At 43.6% G+C, this 20,694-nt stretch overlaps 1 protein-coding gene across 1 annotated transcript; it reads left to right on the plus strand.

The window, feature by feature from the left end:
• Nucleotides 1-447: 447 nt before the first annotated feature.
• Nucleotides 448-20,240, plus strand: LOC120983002 (NACHT, LRR and PYD domains-containing protein 12-like). Its single transcript, XM_040413116.1, has 5 exons — nt 448-481; nt 2,594-2,757; nt 5,206-5,377; nt 7,927-7,992; nt 18,544-20,240. The coding sequence occupies exons 1-5, from the start codon at nt 448-450 to the stop codon at nt 20,238-20,240; spliced, it is 2,133 nt and encodes a 710-aa protein (XP_040269050.1).
• The last annotated feature ends 454 nt before the right edge of the window (nt 20,241-20,694 follow it).

Consider the following 20,694-nt stretch of genomic DNA (forward strand, 5'->3'; position numbering starts at 1 on the left):
ATTTTTTTGAGAAATATGTGTATTTCCAGAAGTCATTGCTCGATCAGTTGTTTTGCATATTTAGGAGGGATGACAGCGTACCTGTACTTCATCTTCTTGCGATAACTACTGGACTTATGTTCATGTCCTCGTATATATATATATATATATATATATATATATATATATATATATATATAGAGAGAGAGAGAGAGTATACTAGACATATTACTGTATGTTCACTCCCAGTGGTGTGGTCATGTTGGGAGTTGTAGTGTTGTGTGTGTATATATAGAGTATACTAGACTGGTCATGTTGGGAGGCGTAGACTCTTGTGTATAGGGCATAATAAATGTAAAACAAGGGGTTCGGAACTATATTGCAATGATACATGCTGTATAACACACTCTACACTCAGATATTATTTTATAACTTTGTTCTGAAGGCTGTTCTTGCACTGAGGAAATCATGAGTTGCTCAGCTGGAAAATCTGGGAGGAAAGGTCAGTACTGTATTATTACATCATTATTAAGCTTTATATAGTATATGAACTACAGTAATTGGATACCAGTGCTGCCGCCGTAAAAGCTTCACCAAGTTGCAAGTAAGTTCTGTCGCTGCTGAGTCCATGAGGGTTAACTGCTGGTACCCTTAATGTTGCAAAAGACTAATGGTTGAAAGAGGAGAACCCGCGCTGACTGTAAATAAATCCAACCGATATTATAGAGTGCAAATACTTGACATTAACGAAGTATAATAGATCCCATCCCGATTGCTTTCACTATCGATGTAAGGGATTCCACTGTCTTCAGCTTCCTCCTTCTCAAGCGTGCTGCTCCGGCCCGTAGCTTGCGCGCACGGAAGGAAGCCGCACTGTAGTTACCAGGAGAACGGGCCTTCAGTATGACGTGATATGCTCGTGTCTACGGATGCCTCCTGAGTACACACTTCCTCCAGCGTGTTTCGGAATGCACAGATTCCTTCATCAGGGAACCTTAATATTATTATATGATAAATTATTTATTATATTATATCCTTTTTAATATGGTTTTAAATAAAATAGAAACTATACCACCAAGCTATAATATTACCATATAGAAAAACATGTTTTTTCTATGTTTATAAGCTAACACATATGACTGGTGTCTGTATGATCCTATATGGTGCCTGTAAATAAAGCAGTAATATGCAGATTAGCTTTCTGAGCAGATCTCAGCGTGGTGAAGCTATAGTACATAGTGTATATGATATGTAGATGCTAGTGCACAGCTGTTGGACAGGGCTCTGCCCTCAGCCTGCTGTCTAGCCTTGTCAATGAAAAGGAAGGGGCGTGTGCAGAGAACAGGGGGCGTTACACAGCAGTGCTCAAAGGATTCTCCAACTTCTCATTTGCATATGAATAAAGCTGTTTATCATACAGAAAAAAGAAAGGTATCGTTTAATCAGCATGATTAACCCTACCAGGCGGTATAACTAATTTAATAGGGTTGTTCATGGTGACAGAACCTCTTAGAGGAAAAAAGAAAAATCAAGCACCCCCCCAAAAACACCTTTATTCCCTTGTTTATTAATGTAAAAAGGTGAAAAAATAAATAAAAAGCCTATAGATGGTTTTTATCACCACATCCATAACGACCCAAACCATAAAATCATCACATTTTTTATCTCATACGGTAAACTGCATAAAAATGACAAAATTGCAGGGTCCATCAGGGTCCACATGTCCATCAGTGGAAAAATAAAAATGTTCTGGGTGAAGGGACATACTAAATACATTTTTTCAAGAAAAATAATTTTTGCTGTATAAAAGTAGAAATACATAAACACTATATAAATCAACATAAACACAGAACTCAAAAGCTGTGGTGGAATCGCAGTTTTTTTTCTTGTCATCCCAAATTTTTTTTAAAATTTATGCAGTTTATTAAATGTACCTCAAAATGATACCATTACAAAATAAGACTCATCTTGCAGACAACAAGCCCTCACACGGGTATGTGGATGAAAGAGCAAAAAAGTTATGGCTTTTGAAATGTGGAGATGAAAAAGTGAAATAAAGTCACCAAGGATTAACTACCAAATTAGACTGCGTCCTTAAAGGGAATGTGTCCTCAGGAAATGACCTGTTGTTTCAGTCAAGTTTTTATGTTTTAAATAGCATCCAGCAAGTGTGACATGAAACTAACCACCTCTTCAGGCACAGTCACAGTATAGCGGTAAATAAATATACATGAGGCAGAGGTACAAATGATGGCAGAGGTGTACCCACCAAAATAGATGCCAGGAGTCCAATTTAGTATTGACAGAACCGCTGACCGACTCCCTCTGAGGGCAGTGTATTATTGAGACTGGTTCTCTCTTTTGAATAAGTCAGTACACACCAGTGAGTGACATCTGCCATGTATCTACATGTATAGAAATACTGAAATCAATGTAAAGATGTCTCCTGTGAATGTGTCCTGAAGTGATTGTGCTGGTGAATTACAGGGGGTTGTGGATTTCTCATTAGTGAAAACCTGTAAAATGATCCAGGACAGGAATATTCCACATAAACTGCCATCAGTCTCCTCCATGTTCTAGACGACTTCATTCTTGTGTCCCCTCTGTTTCCTAGATGATGAGACCCGGCAGTTCTACCAGCAGCTCCGTCAGTATGAAGGTCACTTCCTGAGGATGACGTATGAATATTTCCAGGATGATCTGCTCCACATTGTGGAGAACATGAGTCTTCCACCACTTCTGAATGAGCTACATCCCCGAAGTCTCGCTGATCCTGAGGTAAGAGGACATGAGCCGCCGGTATTGTATATAAATGCCCCAAGTGATATCATGTGTTACAGGCACAGTTTATGTCATTTTTATAGTGGTGGTTGATGCCCGCCACCGCTTCGCTCCCTCTAGCGGGCATGGCTATCGCTGTGGTCACCTGCTTTCTAGCTCCTGGATGCCAGAGGTCTGGACTCACAAATATTTCTCTCCTACTCTGAGGACTCCAACTTCTGGAGTAGTTCTTCTCTTTACTCCATCCAGGCTGCAGCCTGAATTTCTATGGCTATGCTTCTCCATACCTGAAGGGGCACATGCACCATACACGCATATCATCTACTTTAACTTATGGCAGACCTCCCTAGGGTATTTAAGGAGCCTTCCCACAGGAGAGAGCCTCTGAACAATGGCTTCTAGTGACTAGATCCCTGCAAAGAAGCTATGTCTATTTACCTGTGTACTGACTATTGCCTGTTTTTCCATATTTGACCCTTCACTGCCTGACCTGACCACCTATCTCTATACTGACCCTGAGCTGCCTGTCCTGACCTCGTTATGTTTAATAGATTACATGAACTCTGCCTGCCTTCCCCAACTACAGTTTTGCCTGATCGCTGAATGCTCTGCCTCAGCATCTCTTGACCACTGTGTGTCGCCAATCACTTGAACAGAGACTACTCCAGGAGCTAGTGCAATGGACGTGGTGGTGCAAGGGGTCCCTTTAAAGTGAGTTTTTTGTGACGCCAGTTGCATTTCAGCAACAAGGGATGTAGTCCCCCTAGATGGCAATAGTGGACCCCAGGTGTAGGAATGCCAGAGTGGTGTAAGGGTAGCCTAGAATGTCCCTTTAGGTGTGATGGCTGCACATATCACGGTGCTCCTACATGGATATCCTGGTGTTGTAATCTGAAGAAGTGCAAATAGGATGAACAGTTGAGGGATTGGTAGAATAAAGTGAGTCCAGACTGGTATTGAAGTAGTTAACGGATTTCCTTGTATAAGCTTGCATCATAGAACAATCTTACAACTTTATCTTGGTTATCAGTAGATTTTGACTTAACTTCTGGCTGGCAAACACACTCAGTCTGCTACATGTGAACTCTCTCGGCTCTGTTGGCTGGATTACATAAAAACTTAAACTTTCTGATGTAGGCTGTACTAAGCTTTCTGTAGTCTGACTCTATCTTTCTCTGGATCTATATCTTTCTATGTCTTTGTCTTTATCTTTCTCTATCTTTGACAAGGGAACTTCTTCCTGGTTTGTAAGGCTTAAGGCTGAAGCCTCTAGATCGAGCTGAGCTGATGGTGCTCAAGCTGGCTTGAGCAAGCCTCGCCCAGCAGGGACGAGGGCCTGCTGCTTCCCTTTGCAGTGGGTAAGCTACTCTGACCTTCATTAACATTGAACTCCTCCCTGTCCAGAGAGAGGGCTGAAATGGAAGAGGGGTTCCATTCTATCTAACACAACTCTACCAGACGTGCCGCCATCTGCTGGTGAACCAGGCACATTGCATGACAACCAGTACAAAACCATAAATACATTTACACATTATGCAGGACATAAGGATACATACACAAGATGATACAGGGTGCACCATTAACGATAGTGGAGGGGTAAAAAGAGTGGTAATGCCCCCATGCAGGGCTTTACAGTAGCTTTCTGGTGGGGTTAAAGGGTGAAGACCAGAGGGGCTGCTTAGATGACACCAATAGTGTGTATAATCGAGTATTGTTGTCACGGAACTATGAACCAGACGTACAACAAGGGATAAGTGAAAATAAGAAGGCTTTATTGAAAATTAAGCTGTAAAGCAAAAGTCCAAACGGATGGCGAAACCGAAGCAGAGTCTTTGCGAAGCCAGAGGTCAGGAACCAAAAGGGTAGTCAGACGAAGCCAGGATCAGGAACCAGCAGGGTAGTCAGACGAAGCCAGGATCAGGAACCAGCAGGGTAGTCGGACGAAACCAGGATCAGGAACCAGCAGGGTAGTCGGACGAAACCAGGATCAGGAACCAGAAGCAGCAGCAGTCTAGAAGCATGTGAACACAGGAGGACCAAGCAAGGAACTGAAGCCACAGACCTCCTATATATATGAGCTAGGCATCCAGCTCCTCCCGGTGGGAAGGAGGAGCCGCAGGGTGGGAGGCTACAAGAAACCCAGAAACCAAGATGGCCGCCAGCACATGTCAAACGAAGGAGAACAGCAAGAAGGTAAGACCATGACAATTGTGGAGGATTTATCCCCTCCCCCGAACATGTACAGTAGGGGTCACTACATCCTGGAAAAATTCTGATTGTTATCTGTGGATTCAGGAAGGATTTTCTCTACAACGATTCCATAGATTTGTCTTTCTCTGGACAACACATTATAGAGAAGACATGTAATATCTGCCGTGTATTAACCCTTTGTATTATGTATCTGTGTATAACGCCCTTTTATGTCTTATCTTTCTTGGGTTCTAGAAATACCGGAGTCTAGAACACGATAGAAGAAGATTGGCGCAGATTTTACTACAGGATATTTGTCTCAGAGGAAGAGAAGCTGTGATAGGACTGTGGGTCAGTCTGTATGTATTACAGAAGGATCATGGTTCCCCCGGCCTGAACGCTGTACTGGAGGAACTCCGTCATAGAGGTAACATTGTGTATGAGACGTGTCACCCATGAAATAGAGGTCTTCATGACTTACATTGTCCACAGTAATAAAGGTCTCCCTCTGGATTTATTAGGGATCTGAACCAATTTTGGAGTCTAGTCTGGGGTTTGAAGTTTAGGTCTTGCCTGTGGCCTGAATTGATTTGGGTCTGGCTTAGGATTTGATGCCAAAACAAGCCACCGGTGATATAAAAAAATAGCCCAAAAGTTACTCAATGTGAACATGACAAACATATATAAATGATAGCAGCAATTGCCGATGAGGCTTCAGGGACCCTCATGTAATGACCGCCACATACAGTGACCATCACAGTGTCCTCATAGTGACCACCACAATGCCCCTATATACTTTATAACATCCAAACAATCCCTTCTCAACTTCAAGTCCGCACTCACTGCTGCAAAACAGACCTACTTCACATCATATCTTCTGTCTCACAACCCTAAACAACTTTTTAACCCTTGTAACTCTCCTCTGTTCCCCAGTGCCTCCACCCTCACCCCTCATCTCAGCTGAGGACTATGCCACAGACTTTAGAGAAAAGATTGACACATCAGAGAAGCTTCAGCCTACAGTCCCCACAGCCCCTCTACACAACTACTTATTCCTCTTCCCCCCAAAACCTGCTTGTCCACCATTATAGAGGAAAGCCTTTTCACCCTACTGTCCAGATCACATTTCACAGCAGCATGCCGGCAGCATGCACAGGGTCACATCACTAGGGACGGCGAGTGATATGTCTGAATAGTTCAGCCCAGGTTGCGCACGCCAGCCAGCCCTATAATCTCATTTGTGTGGAACTTCACAATTGGAAATGTCAAACTCACTCGGGCAGCCTAGGCGTAGAGCGGCAGCGAGGTGAGAGATCTCACACACCCGAGGGGCCGAGCCCCACCCTTAGTAAGTCCAGTCAGTGTAGCGCAGCAGGGCTGGCAGGCAGTGACTGAGTCACTCAGTAAATCCCTGACACTGTGCACACCACACGGCCTCAACTACCACCCACCTTCACACACACTTATAGCCCCAGAAGTGTCAGACAGTTGGGACTGAGAAGCGCAGCAGCTGGGATCTTGGTCAGCCAGCACAGCCGGCGGTATGTGTATTGGCACTGGCTGCAAGCATTTAAAAGAATAGCTGGGCTCCAACAGCCCACCGGGAAGTTTCCCGATACAATACATTGCCAATCCACCCCTGCCGTTGACAACTCCCTTCTCTTACAAACTCTTTAATCTCTTGGCATTACAGACCTGGCCCTCTTCTGGATCACATCATTCCTCACATACTGGACATTTAGTGTCTCCCACTTGCACACCACCTCTTCATCTTGTCCCCACTATGTTGGTGTCCCTCAAGGCTCTGTCTTAGGACCCCTGCTCTTCTCAATCTACACCTTCGGCCAGGGACAGCTCATGGAGTCCCATGGATTTGCCATTCCTTTCTGCCCCCCACTGCCATGTGAATAGTTTAAAATGCTAGCAAGTAGACAATAGGCCACCCACAACCTGTCCCCTGCATACATCTCTGAGCTACTTCCCCGATACATCCCCACATGTAATCTCCGATACTCACATGACCGCCTTCTCTCCTCTTATCACCTCTTCCCACAATCGCCGCCAAGATTTCTCCCGTGCATCCCCTATACTCTGGAACTTTCTACCCCAACATATCAGACTCTCACCTCCAGTGGAAACTTTCAAAAGAAACCTGAAAACCCACCTCTTCAGACAAGCCTACAACCTACAGTAACTCCTCTGCCACTATACCGCTATGTCCAACTTTACTCTCGCCTACTGTGTCCTTCTCCCATACCTTGTAGATCAGGGGTGCACAACCTTTTCTGGTTGGGGGCCAAATTGTCATCCTGAACCAATTCCAAGGGCCGAAAATAAAATTTAAAGGGGTATTACCAACTGAAATACTATATTTATGGCACATTGAACATGCAGTATACTGTATATCATTAATGTCTAGTTACACTTCTAGTACTCCCATCCGATGGGAGAATACATGAAAGATACATGTGAGCAGCCACAAAACATGGACATACATGTCTGTTACCACATGGTTGGGGGCATCACAAAATGGTATCAAGGGCTGCAAGTGGCCCCCGGGCCGTAGGTTGTGCACCCCTGTTATAGATGGTAGGCCCTCACGGGCAGGGACCTCTCCTCTTCTGTACAAGTCTGTAACTCGTCTTGTTCATGGTTATTGCAATTGTTTTCTATTATGTATGCATACCCCTTATCATATCTGCAGCCCCATGGAATGAATGGTGCTATAATAATACTACAGCACCCTCATAGTAACGACGTTAGTGCCCCTTCATACAGTATCCATCACAATAAAAGGACATACAATGGCTACCACAATGTGATCATACACAGTGACTAGCACAGTGTGGGGGACATTATTTCACAGCTGTACATTTAGGACCATTAGACCTCATGCGGGCCCTGTATAATGTGATATTTCCTGTACATTATATGTCTACATCCAGCACTGATGACGTCCATATAATTTCTTATTAGGTGACACTCTGGTGGAGCAAATCCTGCTGGATGAACATGGACACCAACTGTCCCCACAACTCAAAGGTAAGTGAGATTTATATAGCCCTTTTATAATAAAACTGCTCATTGTCTACATTACAGGGGTCGAGTCGAGGGGGAACGCGTGGGAACGGCGTTCCTGCACTTTTTTCATGGCAGGAACGCCGTTCCCTTTCAGGGCAAAAGGACCAGGAGGAAGCGGTGAAGGCTTTGTACTCACCGCCGTCTTCCTGGTCCTCGGCTGTCGGCTGTGAGGGCTGCGCACAGGAGCCGAGTGAGTCGCTCTGTCACGTCACTCCGTGCGCAGCCTACAGCAGTAGAAGACGAGCGTCTGCGTCCAGGAGCAGGAGAGGTAAGTGTAAGTGTTTTTTTTTTTCCATATTTTATTTATACTATAGGCGCTGATGAGAGGCACTGATGGGGGGGGGGGCTGATGAGAGGCACTGACTGGGGGGGCTGATGAGAGGCACTGAAGGGGGGGGCTGATGAGAGGCACTGATGGGGGGGCTGATGAGAGGCACTGACAGGGGGGGGCTGATGAGAGGCACTGACAGGGGGGGGCTGATGAGAGGCACTGACAGGGGGGGGCTGATGAGAGGCACTGACGGGGGGGGGCTGATGAGAGGCACTGACGGGGGGGGGGCTGATGAGAGGCACTGACGGGGGGGGCTGATGAGAGGCACTGACGGGGGGGGGGCTGATGAGAGGCACTGACGGGGGAGTTCCCACACTTTTTTTCCCAGGACTTGACCCCTGCTACATTATATTACACCTGTAACATAGAACATGGTGTTTTGACTGCAGGGAGTTGTTATAGAGCAGGAGGAGCTGAGCAGATTCATATTTAGTTTTCTGTGACAATGTTTTCTTGTATAACCTCCTCCTCATAGAGGGAAGGCTCTCAGTCCCTGATAGGACCTCCTGCTCATAGAGGGAAGGCTCTTAGTCTCTGATAGGACCTCCTCCTCATAGAGGGAAGGCTGTCAGTCACTGATAGGACCTCCTCCTCATAGAGGGAAGGCTGTCAGTCACTGATGGGGCCTCCTTCTCATAGAGGGAAGGCTGTGAGTCACTAATAGGACCTCCTCCTCATAGAGGGAAGGTTGTCAGTCACTGATAGGACCTCCTCCTCATAGAGGGAACGTTGTCAGTCACTGATAGGACCTCCTCCTTATAGAGGGAAGGCTGACAATCACTGATAGGACCACCTCCTTGACTTATCCCAGAATGAGAATGATTTTTGTCGGGGATATAAAGCAAATGCTTTAAATAAATAAAAAAAATGGATCAAAACAAAAAAATTTCAAATGGAATTTATCCTCGAGGTGGACATATAAAACACCTCAAAAAGAGTTTAATCGGTTATTTAATTAGATTGTGCAATCAGTAAAACATGGTACAAGCGTCTATGCAAAAATATAGATAATTTTTTATTCAATAACTTAAAATACAAGCAAAGCTTAATGAATATAAGATTCAATAACATATAATATGCAATAACAATACCCAAAATTGGCCACTAGATGGCACTAACACAAATACCAACGTATACACAGTACCTCTCAAACAGAAGAATGTAATATAACCGACTCGACCACAATTATGAGATATAAAATAACTCAATAATGTTAATGATAGATATGAGCCCTTGCTCTGCACAAACTATGACAAATCTCGGATAATCGGGTAGTATTGCCACACAACTTATAAATTATCAAGCCTGGTATTGACTATGGAATAAAATTATTCCAGTCAGAGTTTGCTCTGAAATCAATATTAGATCTTTTATTCAGTAATATGCATCTTTACTGAATAGTGATAATATTGATGTACTATACATCCGCCCTACAGCGGGTAGTTTTCTAAATATCAGGCTTATTAATTTATATCAATACTACGCATAATAAAGTTATATGTTACCAGAGAATACAGATGATATGCAGAGTCTAAGGGAAGTCAGCTCTAAAGTGCGTTCTGGTCATTGGGATTTTATCCGGGGTGTGCTTCCATTCTTTTGTCCCTTTCTTTTTCTTTCTTCTTCCTTGTTCCCCTTGTTTTCCTCCTCACTCTAGTGTGTGGTCTAGTATCCAAAACTTATCAGTTAGATACACCTTCCTAGCTTGGAGTTTTCCAATAATTTACGGCTAGGCGTGTACATATGATAATGACGGTGATGTCATTGTATTACCCAAAATGCATTTCTGCTGTTGGTGTAATGTTACTCATTTACCCCTAGGTGACACTATTACCTAAGCTATTAGTATCATTCTAGTAAGGGTTAAATATCCAAGTTTGACTTCATCTCACATTCCATACACATGACATACGGAACCTTAAATCAGAGCTCCAGGGATTAGTTCTGACACGTATACCAATTAAGCACAGACTTTTAGGTACCAGTTGGATGTTTCTCACACTGTTAATTTATGGTACAGATAATATAATGGACTTTGTTCTCTCACAGACATCTGTGCCCCCTCTTTTACTCCAATGGGTAATTGATGGTTAGTTAAAATAATACATCTTTCCCTAGACAGAGACTCATTAACAATGTTTACACTTAAACTGTTTTCATTATACTTTAGGAGTGTATGCGTTCCTGTTGAGAAATATATCAGATACATAAACGTCCTTAATACATACTAATATAATACAATACATAGGTCCTATTGATTTTCTTATACAAAAACTAAGGTTGATTATAAGTGTATATAGATATTACAGATTGTCTGCTTCATTAATAGATACCAAACTGTAGAGGTAATGAGCACCAGCTGCGTCTGGAAAATATCCTTATCTTAGTAATAAATCTATAAGGAGACAAGAATGCTTCTTCTCAGACTGGTACATCCATGAGAAGAAACCTTATGAACAGTGTCCTTTCCATGAACCCCTCTCGGTCATCTTTAAAATACATAACATATAACAATATGGTGTCTTATAGGTCTAATCAAATCCACTGTAATTAGGATATTTAGATATTAATGTCATATACTTATGAAAAAGCAGAAGATTTTAAAGCGACCCTGTCAGCATGATTAACCCTCCAAAAGTCTGCACTTATGCTATAGCTTTGCTGCTGCTTGCTGACCAGTGCTGTGGCAGGCACAGCACTGTGAAGTGCCTTTTGCCCTGTGGCATTAGAAAAATTTTGATATCTCTGTAATTCCTCTAGCACCGTTCTATGGAAGCAGTAGGTTTAAAGAGCACACCAAATGCTTGAAATAACTTATTTATTACCTTTAACTTTTCTTCATATATAACACTGTTGCCTCCGCAGCAGAAAGATTCCCAACATGGCGGCATGCATAAGATGGTGGTTTAACTGTTCAATCTTGTTATTCAACATAAAATGGTGGATATATTTCTCACTTTAAGTTATTTAAGCAATCTCTCTGAGAGGTACGGTATATCTGAGATTTGCTATTGGTTTGATTATAACCAATCTGGATTGGATTGTTTGCTTTCTATGGCTCAGTATGAACTGGTATGAGCAGTTTGTAATTTGCAACGCAATGCACTGGTGGAACTGTAAGTAAACACATAACTAGTTCAGTATACAGTTCTAATTACAATACTAACAATAGGAACATTATACAGTATAAGGCATATTAGCAACCTAGGACAGGTCTTAGCTGTACAGCTACAAGTGCAGGTGCTGATGACATAATTGAACGCGGAAGTAGGGGCGACCCTGGCTACAAAGACAGAGGAGGATCGCTTCTGGGTTAAATGAGGTCATCAGCTCTTGTGCGGTATGGATATGAAATGCTCTGTAAGAAGCAGCAAAGCTGTAGTACAGGCGCAGATATTTAGAGGTAGTACTCAGGTGCAGAAGATAGGGAAAGATGAGGTGTCTGGCTCCAGGGGTGTAGGAACCCCCAAAAATCTGGGGGGGACAGCATTTTTGCTCGCCGGGTATATTCTTATTCAGTAAACTGCGAGTTGTTTATATCGTTAAATTTTAAGTGTGTGTGTGAAAAATCTCACAACAACAAAGTATGCAAAAAGGAACAGTTCTTTGTTTATTAGGTCACAGAAATTAACCAAACATTTGACATATATTTCAGTTATTCCACTTAAAACTAGTGGTAATAATACTTTTAGGGTACTTGCGGCAGTGTGATCCGGCGGGCAGTTCCGTCGTCGGAACTGCCCTCCGGATCCGCCGATCTGCCGCTGACTGAAAGCATTTGTGAGAAGGATCCGGATGCGGATCAGTCTCACAAATGCATTGCAAGGACGGATCCGTCTCTCCGCTTGTCATGCGGACAGACAGATCCGTCTTGTATATTTAGTTCACATTTTTACTGGTCTGCGCATGCGCAGGCCGGAAGGACGGATCCGGCATTCCGGTATTTTGAATGCCGGATTCGGCACTAATACATTCCTATGGGAAAAAATGCTGGATCCGGCATTCAGGCAAGTCTTCAGTTTTTTTCACCGGAGAGAAAACCGTAGCATGCTGCGGGTTTATCTTTTGCCTGATCAGTCAAAACGACTGAACTGAAGACATCCTGATGCAAACTGAACGGATTACTCTCCATTCAGAATGCATGGGGATAAAACTGTTCAGTTCTTTTCCGGTATAGAGCCCCTGTGACGGAACTCTATGCCAAAAAAGAAAAACGATAGTGTCAAAGTACCCTAAGGGCTCTTTCACACTTGCGTTCTTTTCTTCCGGCATAGAGTTCCGTCGTCGGGGCTCTATGCCGGAAGAATCCTGATCAGTTTTATCCTAATGCATTCTGAATGGAGAGAAATCCGTTCAGGATGCATCAGGATGTCTTCAGTTCCGGACCGGAACGTTTTTTGGCCGGAGAAAATACCGCAGCATGCTGCGCTTTTTGCTCCGGCCAAAAATCCTGAACACTTGCCGCAAGGCCGGATCCGGAATTTATGCCCATTGAAAGGCATTAATCCAGATCCGGCCTTAAGCTAAACGTCGTTTCGGCGCATTGCTGGATCCGACGTTTTATCTTTTTCTGAATGGTTACCATGGCTGCCAAGATGCTAAAGTCCTGGCAGCCATGGTAAAGTGTAGTGGGGAGCGGGGGAGCAGTATACTTACCGTCCGTGCGGCTCCCCGGGCGCTCCAGAGTGACGTCAGGGCGCCCCACGTGCATGGATGACGTGATCGCATGGACACGTCATCCATGCGCATGGGGCACTCTGACGTCATTCTGGAGCGCCCCGGGAGCCGCACGGACTGTAAGTATACTGCTCCCCCGCTCCCCACTACTACTATGGCAACCAGGACTTTAATAGCGTCCTGGCTGCCATAGTAACACTGAACGCATTTTGAAGACGGATCCGTCTTCAAATGCTTTCAGTTCACTTGCGTTTTTCCGGATCCGGCGTGTAATTCCGGCAAATGGAGTACACGCCGGATCCGGACAACGCAAGTGTGAAAGAGCCCTAAGTAATGCACTTTGCCTGATTTTAACAAAACAAAAGATCTTGTATAAATACAATTAAATACTATAACTATATAAATAGAAACAATTTTCTAACTGCAGACAGAGCGAGACCCTCTAAGCACCACAACCACAGCAGCGTACTTCAGCTAACTAGGTGCAAGGTAGCTGTTCCTGTAAATGTGTGCCTGCCACTGCCAGCTCACACACTAAAGCTACAGGAGATATGTGGTAAGTGTGCACACATTCACACAAGGCACAATGGAACAAATAAGTACCCTCCATAAAGTTTCCTTTAAGCCAAATCTAAAGAACGCAAGTTTTTAAAATCCATAAACTTTTTTGCGACGATCACAACACATTGCAAATTCCTTTGCTATGGCTTCGATGTCTACTTTATCCATTATGTCTCTATGGATGTTGCATATAGCAACATGGTTCAAACGTTTCTGGGTCATTGTGGACCTCAACCAGGTTTTTAATCTATGCAGTGCACTAAAACTTCTCTCAGCTTCACAGGAAGAAGCAGGAATAGTTAATAGGATTCTGACCATTTTTTCTACTTGAGAGAAAAAGCATCTTATTCTGGCAGGCATCTTTCGCAAAATATCTACAACCTCAGAGACTGAAGTGTACTTGTAAACACTTGATAAGGTGGTTATCTGGGCAGAGAGAAGATGATATTCAATCTCTGGATACTGGGGAAGAACTTCACTAGCTTGTCCTGTCAACAGATAATGTTCCAGTTTTTCATATACAAGTAAGCCCTCTTGGTCAAAGCGCTGCATTAACTGTGTCAATATAATATCCATTATTTGGAAATACTGAGGACAATAGTATTCCTTCACAGTCTTTGCATGAAATTGTTCAGTTGGCCCATGTTGAAGACGTTTAGGAATATTAGGTTGCCTTGGTACAGTAACCTCTTTTAGCTGGTATTTTTCCACTAAATTAATAGTGGTAGCAAGAACTCTTTCAAAGGACGTGTCACATCGTAACTTTTGTATAGCATCATGGGTCCGTTGTATACTTGCTAAAAGTCCTGATATGGTTTGTTCTCTGCCTTGCAAGGCGACATTCAGGCATTCTAAGATCTCCATGATGCTAAGAGAGATTTGAAGACCTAGTAGAGTTTTCCCTTGCCTAAATTGTTGTAGTAGGCCACGTGCACGTGGATTTATATCTCCACTACTTCTGGTATTTGCAATTTCTTCAAGTGTTTCCAAAATCAGCTGGTAATTATCCTGAATTTTTTTCACAGACTTCACTCTAACAGTCCAGCGTGTTGGGCACAATGGTTTAATATGCAAGACTTTAACAGGCCCTTCAGCTTCATGATGCACAATTTCGGAAAGTGTGGTTCTGCATTTCATAGATTGCCCAAAGAGTTTGCCAAGATCTTGCACACACATAAGTGCATCTTCCATTATTGGACATTGATGTGCTGCGGCCTGCATAACTAAATTTGTGCAATGTGCACCGCAATGGACATAAATGGCAAGTGCATGTTCCTGCTTGATTAATGCCTGGGCACCATGATATTTACCAGCCATATTTGAAGCTCCATCATATGTTTGCCCTCGCAACATTGACATACAAAGCCCATTACGGCATAAAGCATCCTTCACAATCTGTGCGATTGCAGATCCACTTGTTTCATCAACTTGATATAAGCCTATGAAGTCCTCATGTGGGTACAAGTCTTCATCAACATAGCGGATACAGAAACTTTCTTGTTCTTGACCAGATATATCTTGTGTGCCATCAACAATAATTGCAAAAACATTATTCCCAATCTGTTTCCGAATAAGGCATAATACGGTGTGAGACAATAACTTCAAAATCTCATTTTGAATGTCGGGACTCATGTATTCTGCTTTGTGTGATATCCAATTTTTTAGATAAGACACATCATCTGCTCGTGCAAGCAGAAGCTGTTTAAAATTGCCATCATTGTCTTCATGGCCACGAAGAGGGAGACCTTGTTTTGCCAACAGGGCTATTGTTTGTACTATCTCGATGAGACACAGCCATGCATCATTCTGTTGCTGTTGAACTTGTAGTGAAAGCTGAGCATTAATCGGTTGTGAATCTTTATGATGCAATAGTTGCTTTATAGAATATGTATGAGCCGAACAACTTGATGTTTTTTAAACTTTTCAATAGCCACAAATGCTGGCTCAGTGTTCCTTTCTAGTTGAGTCAGATTCAGGACGGCTGCTTTAGCACAGTAGAAACATAGTACCCCTTCAAGATTAAAACTATAGTGCAGCCATGGAAAGCTTTGGAACCAGCACTCTTGAAAATGTAGAACACGCTTCTTTGCCTTTTGCGTTACAATGGTCTGAGCTGGAATTGTTTTGTAGTCTGGTTGATTTGGTACCACTGCCGTTCGTAATGTTTTCTCATCATCAGCTGGAAGAGAAATGCATTTTCCTTTCGTGTAGGTTTTAGATTTACTATGAACATCTACAGTTTTGATTGCAGGACCACAAGCATGGTCTTCCTCACCATCACTACTTGAGTCACTCATGAGGCCAACTGCTTCTAAAGACAATGTCTCAGCATATTATTTTTCTGGCTCAACCAAATGATGCCAGACTGGTGATTCAGTGACCTCTTTTTGATGACATGCTTCTGAGCTTGATGACGATGCATTTGCTTTACTAGGCTTTGTAAAAAACCAGCGGATATCCATTCTGACTTTCTTCACATTCTGATCTTCACTCAAACTGACTTTTAAGGTTCCAGAAAAAACAAAATTTAAATGAAGAATCATAATACTGTACGATAACAAAAGATTTAGATTACTTATAGTTCTGAAGACTCAGGGGTGCTGGCTGGCTTGGCCTCAGGGGTGCTGGCTGGCTTGGCCGGGCAGAAGGAGTGTGGGAGACTGTGAGGCCTTTTTCTCCAAGCTGCTCCGGATCAGTGGTCTGGGCAGCTGGGCTCCGGGCTGGAAGTGGGCACAATAAGAAAAAAATATTTTTCATTACACCTCAGGTCAGACCACCAATCAGACCCCCAATGTTAATCAGACCTCAGCTAACAGCCCCAATAAGATCCCCAATGTTAATAAGACCTCAGATCACACCTTAGCTCAGACCCCAATATGAATGACCCCCAATCAGACCTCAAATAAGAGCCCCATGCCTCATAGCAGCCCCCAGTGCCTCTCATCAGCCCCCCCGGGGTGCCTCTCATCAGCCAGTAATAACAGACCCCCCCCCCAATCATGTGCCAGTAATAACAGACCCCCCAATCATGTGCCAGTAATAACAGACCCCCCCAATCATGTGCCAGTAATAACAGACCCCCCAATCATGTGCCAGTAATAACAGACCCCCCAATCATGTGCCAGTAATAACAGACCCCCCAATCATGTGCCAGTAATAACAGACCCCCCCAATCATGTGCCAGTAATACCAGACCCCCCAATCATGTGCCAGTAATACCAGACCCCCCAATCATGTGCCAGTAATACCAGACCCCCCAATCATGTGCCAATAATACCAGACCCCCCAAATTCCTCAATCATGTGCCAGTATAATACCAGACCCCCCAATCATGTGCCAGTAATACCAGACCCCCCCCCCCCCCAATCATGTGCCAGTAATACCAGATGGTCCAGACCCCCCCCAATCATGTGCCAGTAATACCAGACCCACCAAATCATGTGGCAGTATTGTAATACCAGACCAGACCCCCCAATCATGTGCCACTATACCAGACCCCCCCAATCATGTGCCAGTAATACCAGACAGACCCCCCAATCATGTGGCAGTAATACCAAACACCCCCCCCCCCAATCTGTGCCAGTATTTCCAGGGCCCCCCCAAATTCCCCAATCATGTGCCAGTATAATACCAGTGCCCCCCTTTTATGTGGCAGTTAAAAAAAAATAATTATTGTATATAATATAGTTTAAAAAAAAAATGAACACTTATACTTGCCTCTTTGGAGCGATGCGATGCAGGCCTCTTACAGCCTGTGTCCTGACTCCAGCGCTGTACGGCTCAGGAGGCCTACGCCGGCCTCTGATAGGCTGCTGGCCTAGTAGTGCCGGCAGCCTATCAGAGGAACAGGAAAGGGACACACCTCCCTGCCCTGCTCCTCCGCAGCCTTCTGTTTGTATCGCTGTCCAGAGGACAGAGATATAAACAGAAACAGATCACCATGGAGATGAGCGCTTCGCTTCCACAATGGAAGCGCTCATCTCAGTGCCTGCCCCGCTGCCGCCGCACACTGCCTGCCCAGCCGCACACAGACACTGCAGCTGGCCTGGCTGGAGCCTGGGGGGGATTTAACCAAACCTGTCCTCCCCGCATTATTTATCCGTCCCCCCCCGTCCCCCCCGCTTCCTACGCCCATGTCTGGCTCTATCAATGAAATGTCATGGTGCAGTGTTCAGCGCACCAGGGGTGCTTATAAAGCTACAGCACACCCCTCGGTGTTCCAACTAAGTAATTTGCATATTTATAAAAGTAATGATATCTATGCATTATTAATACCTAAAAAAAACTATAATTTGTATCAGTATGATCAACCCTACCAGGCACTATGTCTGGTTTAGTAGGGTTGATCATGCTGACAGTGCTGCTTTTAATAAAGTACAAGTTTTACTGGATCTTTTCCCATAAACTATTCACCAATCTGCTCAGCTCCCCCTGCTCTATGACATGCTGCCTGCATTTCATGTAAATTACACCGTACAGCACCACCACACCTAGTATTCTAGTTAGTAACATGCAGCAGTGGCCCGGGTGGGAGGTGAGTGTGATGGTGGTACTAGTACTCACTGTGACTATGGTCCTCCCTGGTACTCATTGGACCGTGCACAGTGAATAGAGCACCCTTTGTCCCCCTCATTGCAAACCCTGGTTTAAGATCTACCAGGTTTGTGGTGCCCTTGATGTTGTGTAAAGTTATTATCCAGATTTATCATCCAGTGTCAGTCTGTGTGATAAATCTGGAGCAGTGTCAGGCGGTCTGGTCTTAGTTTACACTGTCTTACTTTCAGACGCTATTAGTAAATCTGCTCCAATGTGTCTAAAAAATACATGTGGCCAAGAGGAGCTGGAAAATTCAGCAATGTACAGATATCTGACATTTCTTAATCAAGATATTTAGTTCTGTTTCAGCTTCTTATCTTCACCTTTTATTTTCCTATTTCCTATAGAATTCCAGATCAGTCACAAGAAACATTTAGAGGAAAGAACTGAGAAACTTCTAGAGAACAAACCTCCAAGATGTGACCAGCGAGAGGAGAGTTTTTCATTCTGTACACGTTATGTCAACCTTATCATTGTCTCCACTGGTCACTTCAGAAAACGTTCTGAGAATGAGCTCATAGAGACCGGGGTAAAACATGAGGAACACTTAAAGAGAAAACAAAATGAATTACTACGCATTTCCCCCAACAAACTGTTCCGCTGGTGCCACCGATCCGAACAAGTGCCACATATGGTAATGGTGAGCGGAGTGCCTGGTGTAGGGAAGACCACACTGATGCAGAAGGTTGTCTATGACTGGGTGAAGGGGGGTCTCTATCAAAGATTCTCCTTTGTCTTTTTCTTCAAATTCCGAGAACTCAACAGACTGGATAAAGTTAGTCTGGACTCTCTAATCCTTCATCAGTACCCATATCTGGAGGAGCAGCTTAGTAACATCTTACTGGAACCAGAAAAACTTCTCTTTATATTTGATGGTTTAGATGAAAGTCTTTATAACATGGATTTCTCATCACGTCACTTGTGCTCTAATCCTACACAGCCTGAACCTTGTGGTCAGATTGTGGTTAGTTTGGTGAGAAAGTCTCTTCTTGATGGTTGTTCTGTCCTAATGACCAGTCGCCCAACCAGACTGGCATTAATTGATTGTAGAGTTTTCCAGAGAATAGTAGAAATCACTGGATTTTTACCTGAAGAACGACAGATGTACTTTAAAAATTTCTTCCCTGAACTGGCGGAAAAGGCTTTTAATTATGTGAAGCAGAATGACATCCTGTACACGTTCTGTTACCTCCCGTCCTACTGCTGGATCATCTGTACAGTATTATCCAGGAGCTTCCAGCCAACAAGTAGTGATCAACCGGTGTCATTATTACCTAAAACTGTCACCCAGCTTTTTGCAATATTTGTCGCCAACATCCTGTCCAATCACTGCCTGGACAAAAGTGACGCCCAGAAGATCCTGCAGTCCATCGGATGGATGGCAGAACATGGAGTCATGAATCACAGGATTATCTTTGATGAACGAGATCTGGACTGTTTCCATGTGGACAATAAGTCAAAGCTCTTATCAAGTTTTCTGATGGAATCGAAGGAACCTGTGTCCTATTCCTTCTTACATTTCACAGTTCAGGAATTCTTCTCTGCCTTGGTGCATTATGTGGATTATTCTCCTGAGAAGTTACAGAAATCACTAAAAGATGCCAAATCCTATCCTGATGGACGAGGTGAGATGTTCCTCCGTTTCCTGTGTGGTCTATCAGACGGCTCCACCAGGTCAATGCTAACTGGATACCTGGACAGACAAGCAACTCAAACATCTATAGATGTCATCACTTGGCTAAAGAACTTCATTCTAGTAGAAAAGAGGCCAATGCAAAGTAAGAAGAACAAGCAATGTCTTCTCAGTGCATTTTTCTATCTATACGAATCTCGGAATAAGAATCTAGTGAAGGAATCACTACAATCACATGAAAGTCTTGACTTTTCTGATGTTCGTATGTCGACTCTAGACAGCACAGTGTTAGCATTTATTCTGGACACTTGCAAAAATATAGAAGACCTGAATCTATATGGATGTTCCTTAGACAATGAAGGATTAGAAAGACTTGCTCCAGGATTACATAACCTGCAGTTTCTGAGGTAAAATACTAATTATATTTCATTTTTCTGCAGTATTCAGGATCTGAAAGATTTATTGTATGTATTAGAGATAAGCAAACCGGTTTGTCACGAACTTTGCAAATTTTTGGCTGACAGACCAACCCAAACTTTTTCAGGTTAGTTTTGGACAAATGCAGTAAAACAGCACATAGCACCATTTTCCTGCACATATCAGTGGGAAAAATCACTAGGGAGGAAGAAGGGTTCTCACATGACCATGATAGGTAGATGGGGGGAGGTTTGCCTTGATTGGCTTATCTAGGCTGTCTGTTGACCTGGGAGCCAATCAGTGCTGCAGCAGGCAGGGAGGTGCCCTAGCAGATCGAGCAGAAAGTCATTGTGTGTGGGGCTGTGAATGAGGGTGGTTGGGTGTCAGTGTCTGCCAGGAAAATGATCTTAGGGAGTCAGGGACAGTGAAAAGTCACAATCAAGCTTAT

The sequence above is a fragment of the Bufo bufo genome, assembly GCF_905171765.1.
Source record: "Bufo bufo chromosome 11 unlocalized genomic scaffold, aBufBuf1.1 SUPER_11_unloc_1, whole genome shotgun sequence".
Taxonomy (NCBI): Eukaryota; Metazoa; Chordata; class Amphibia; order Anura; family Bufonidae; genus Bufo; species Bufo bufo.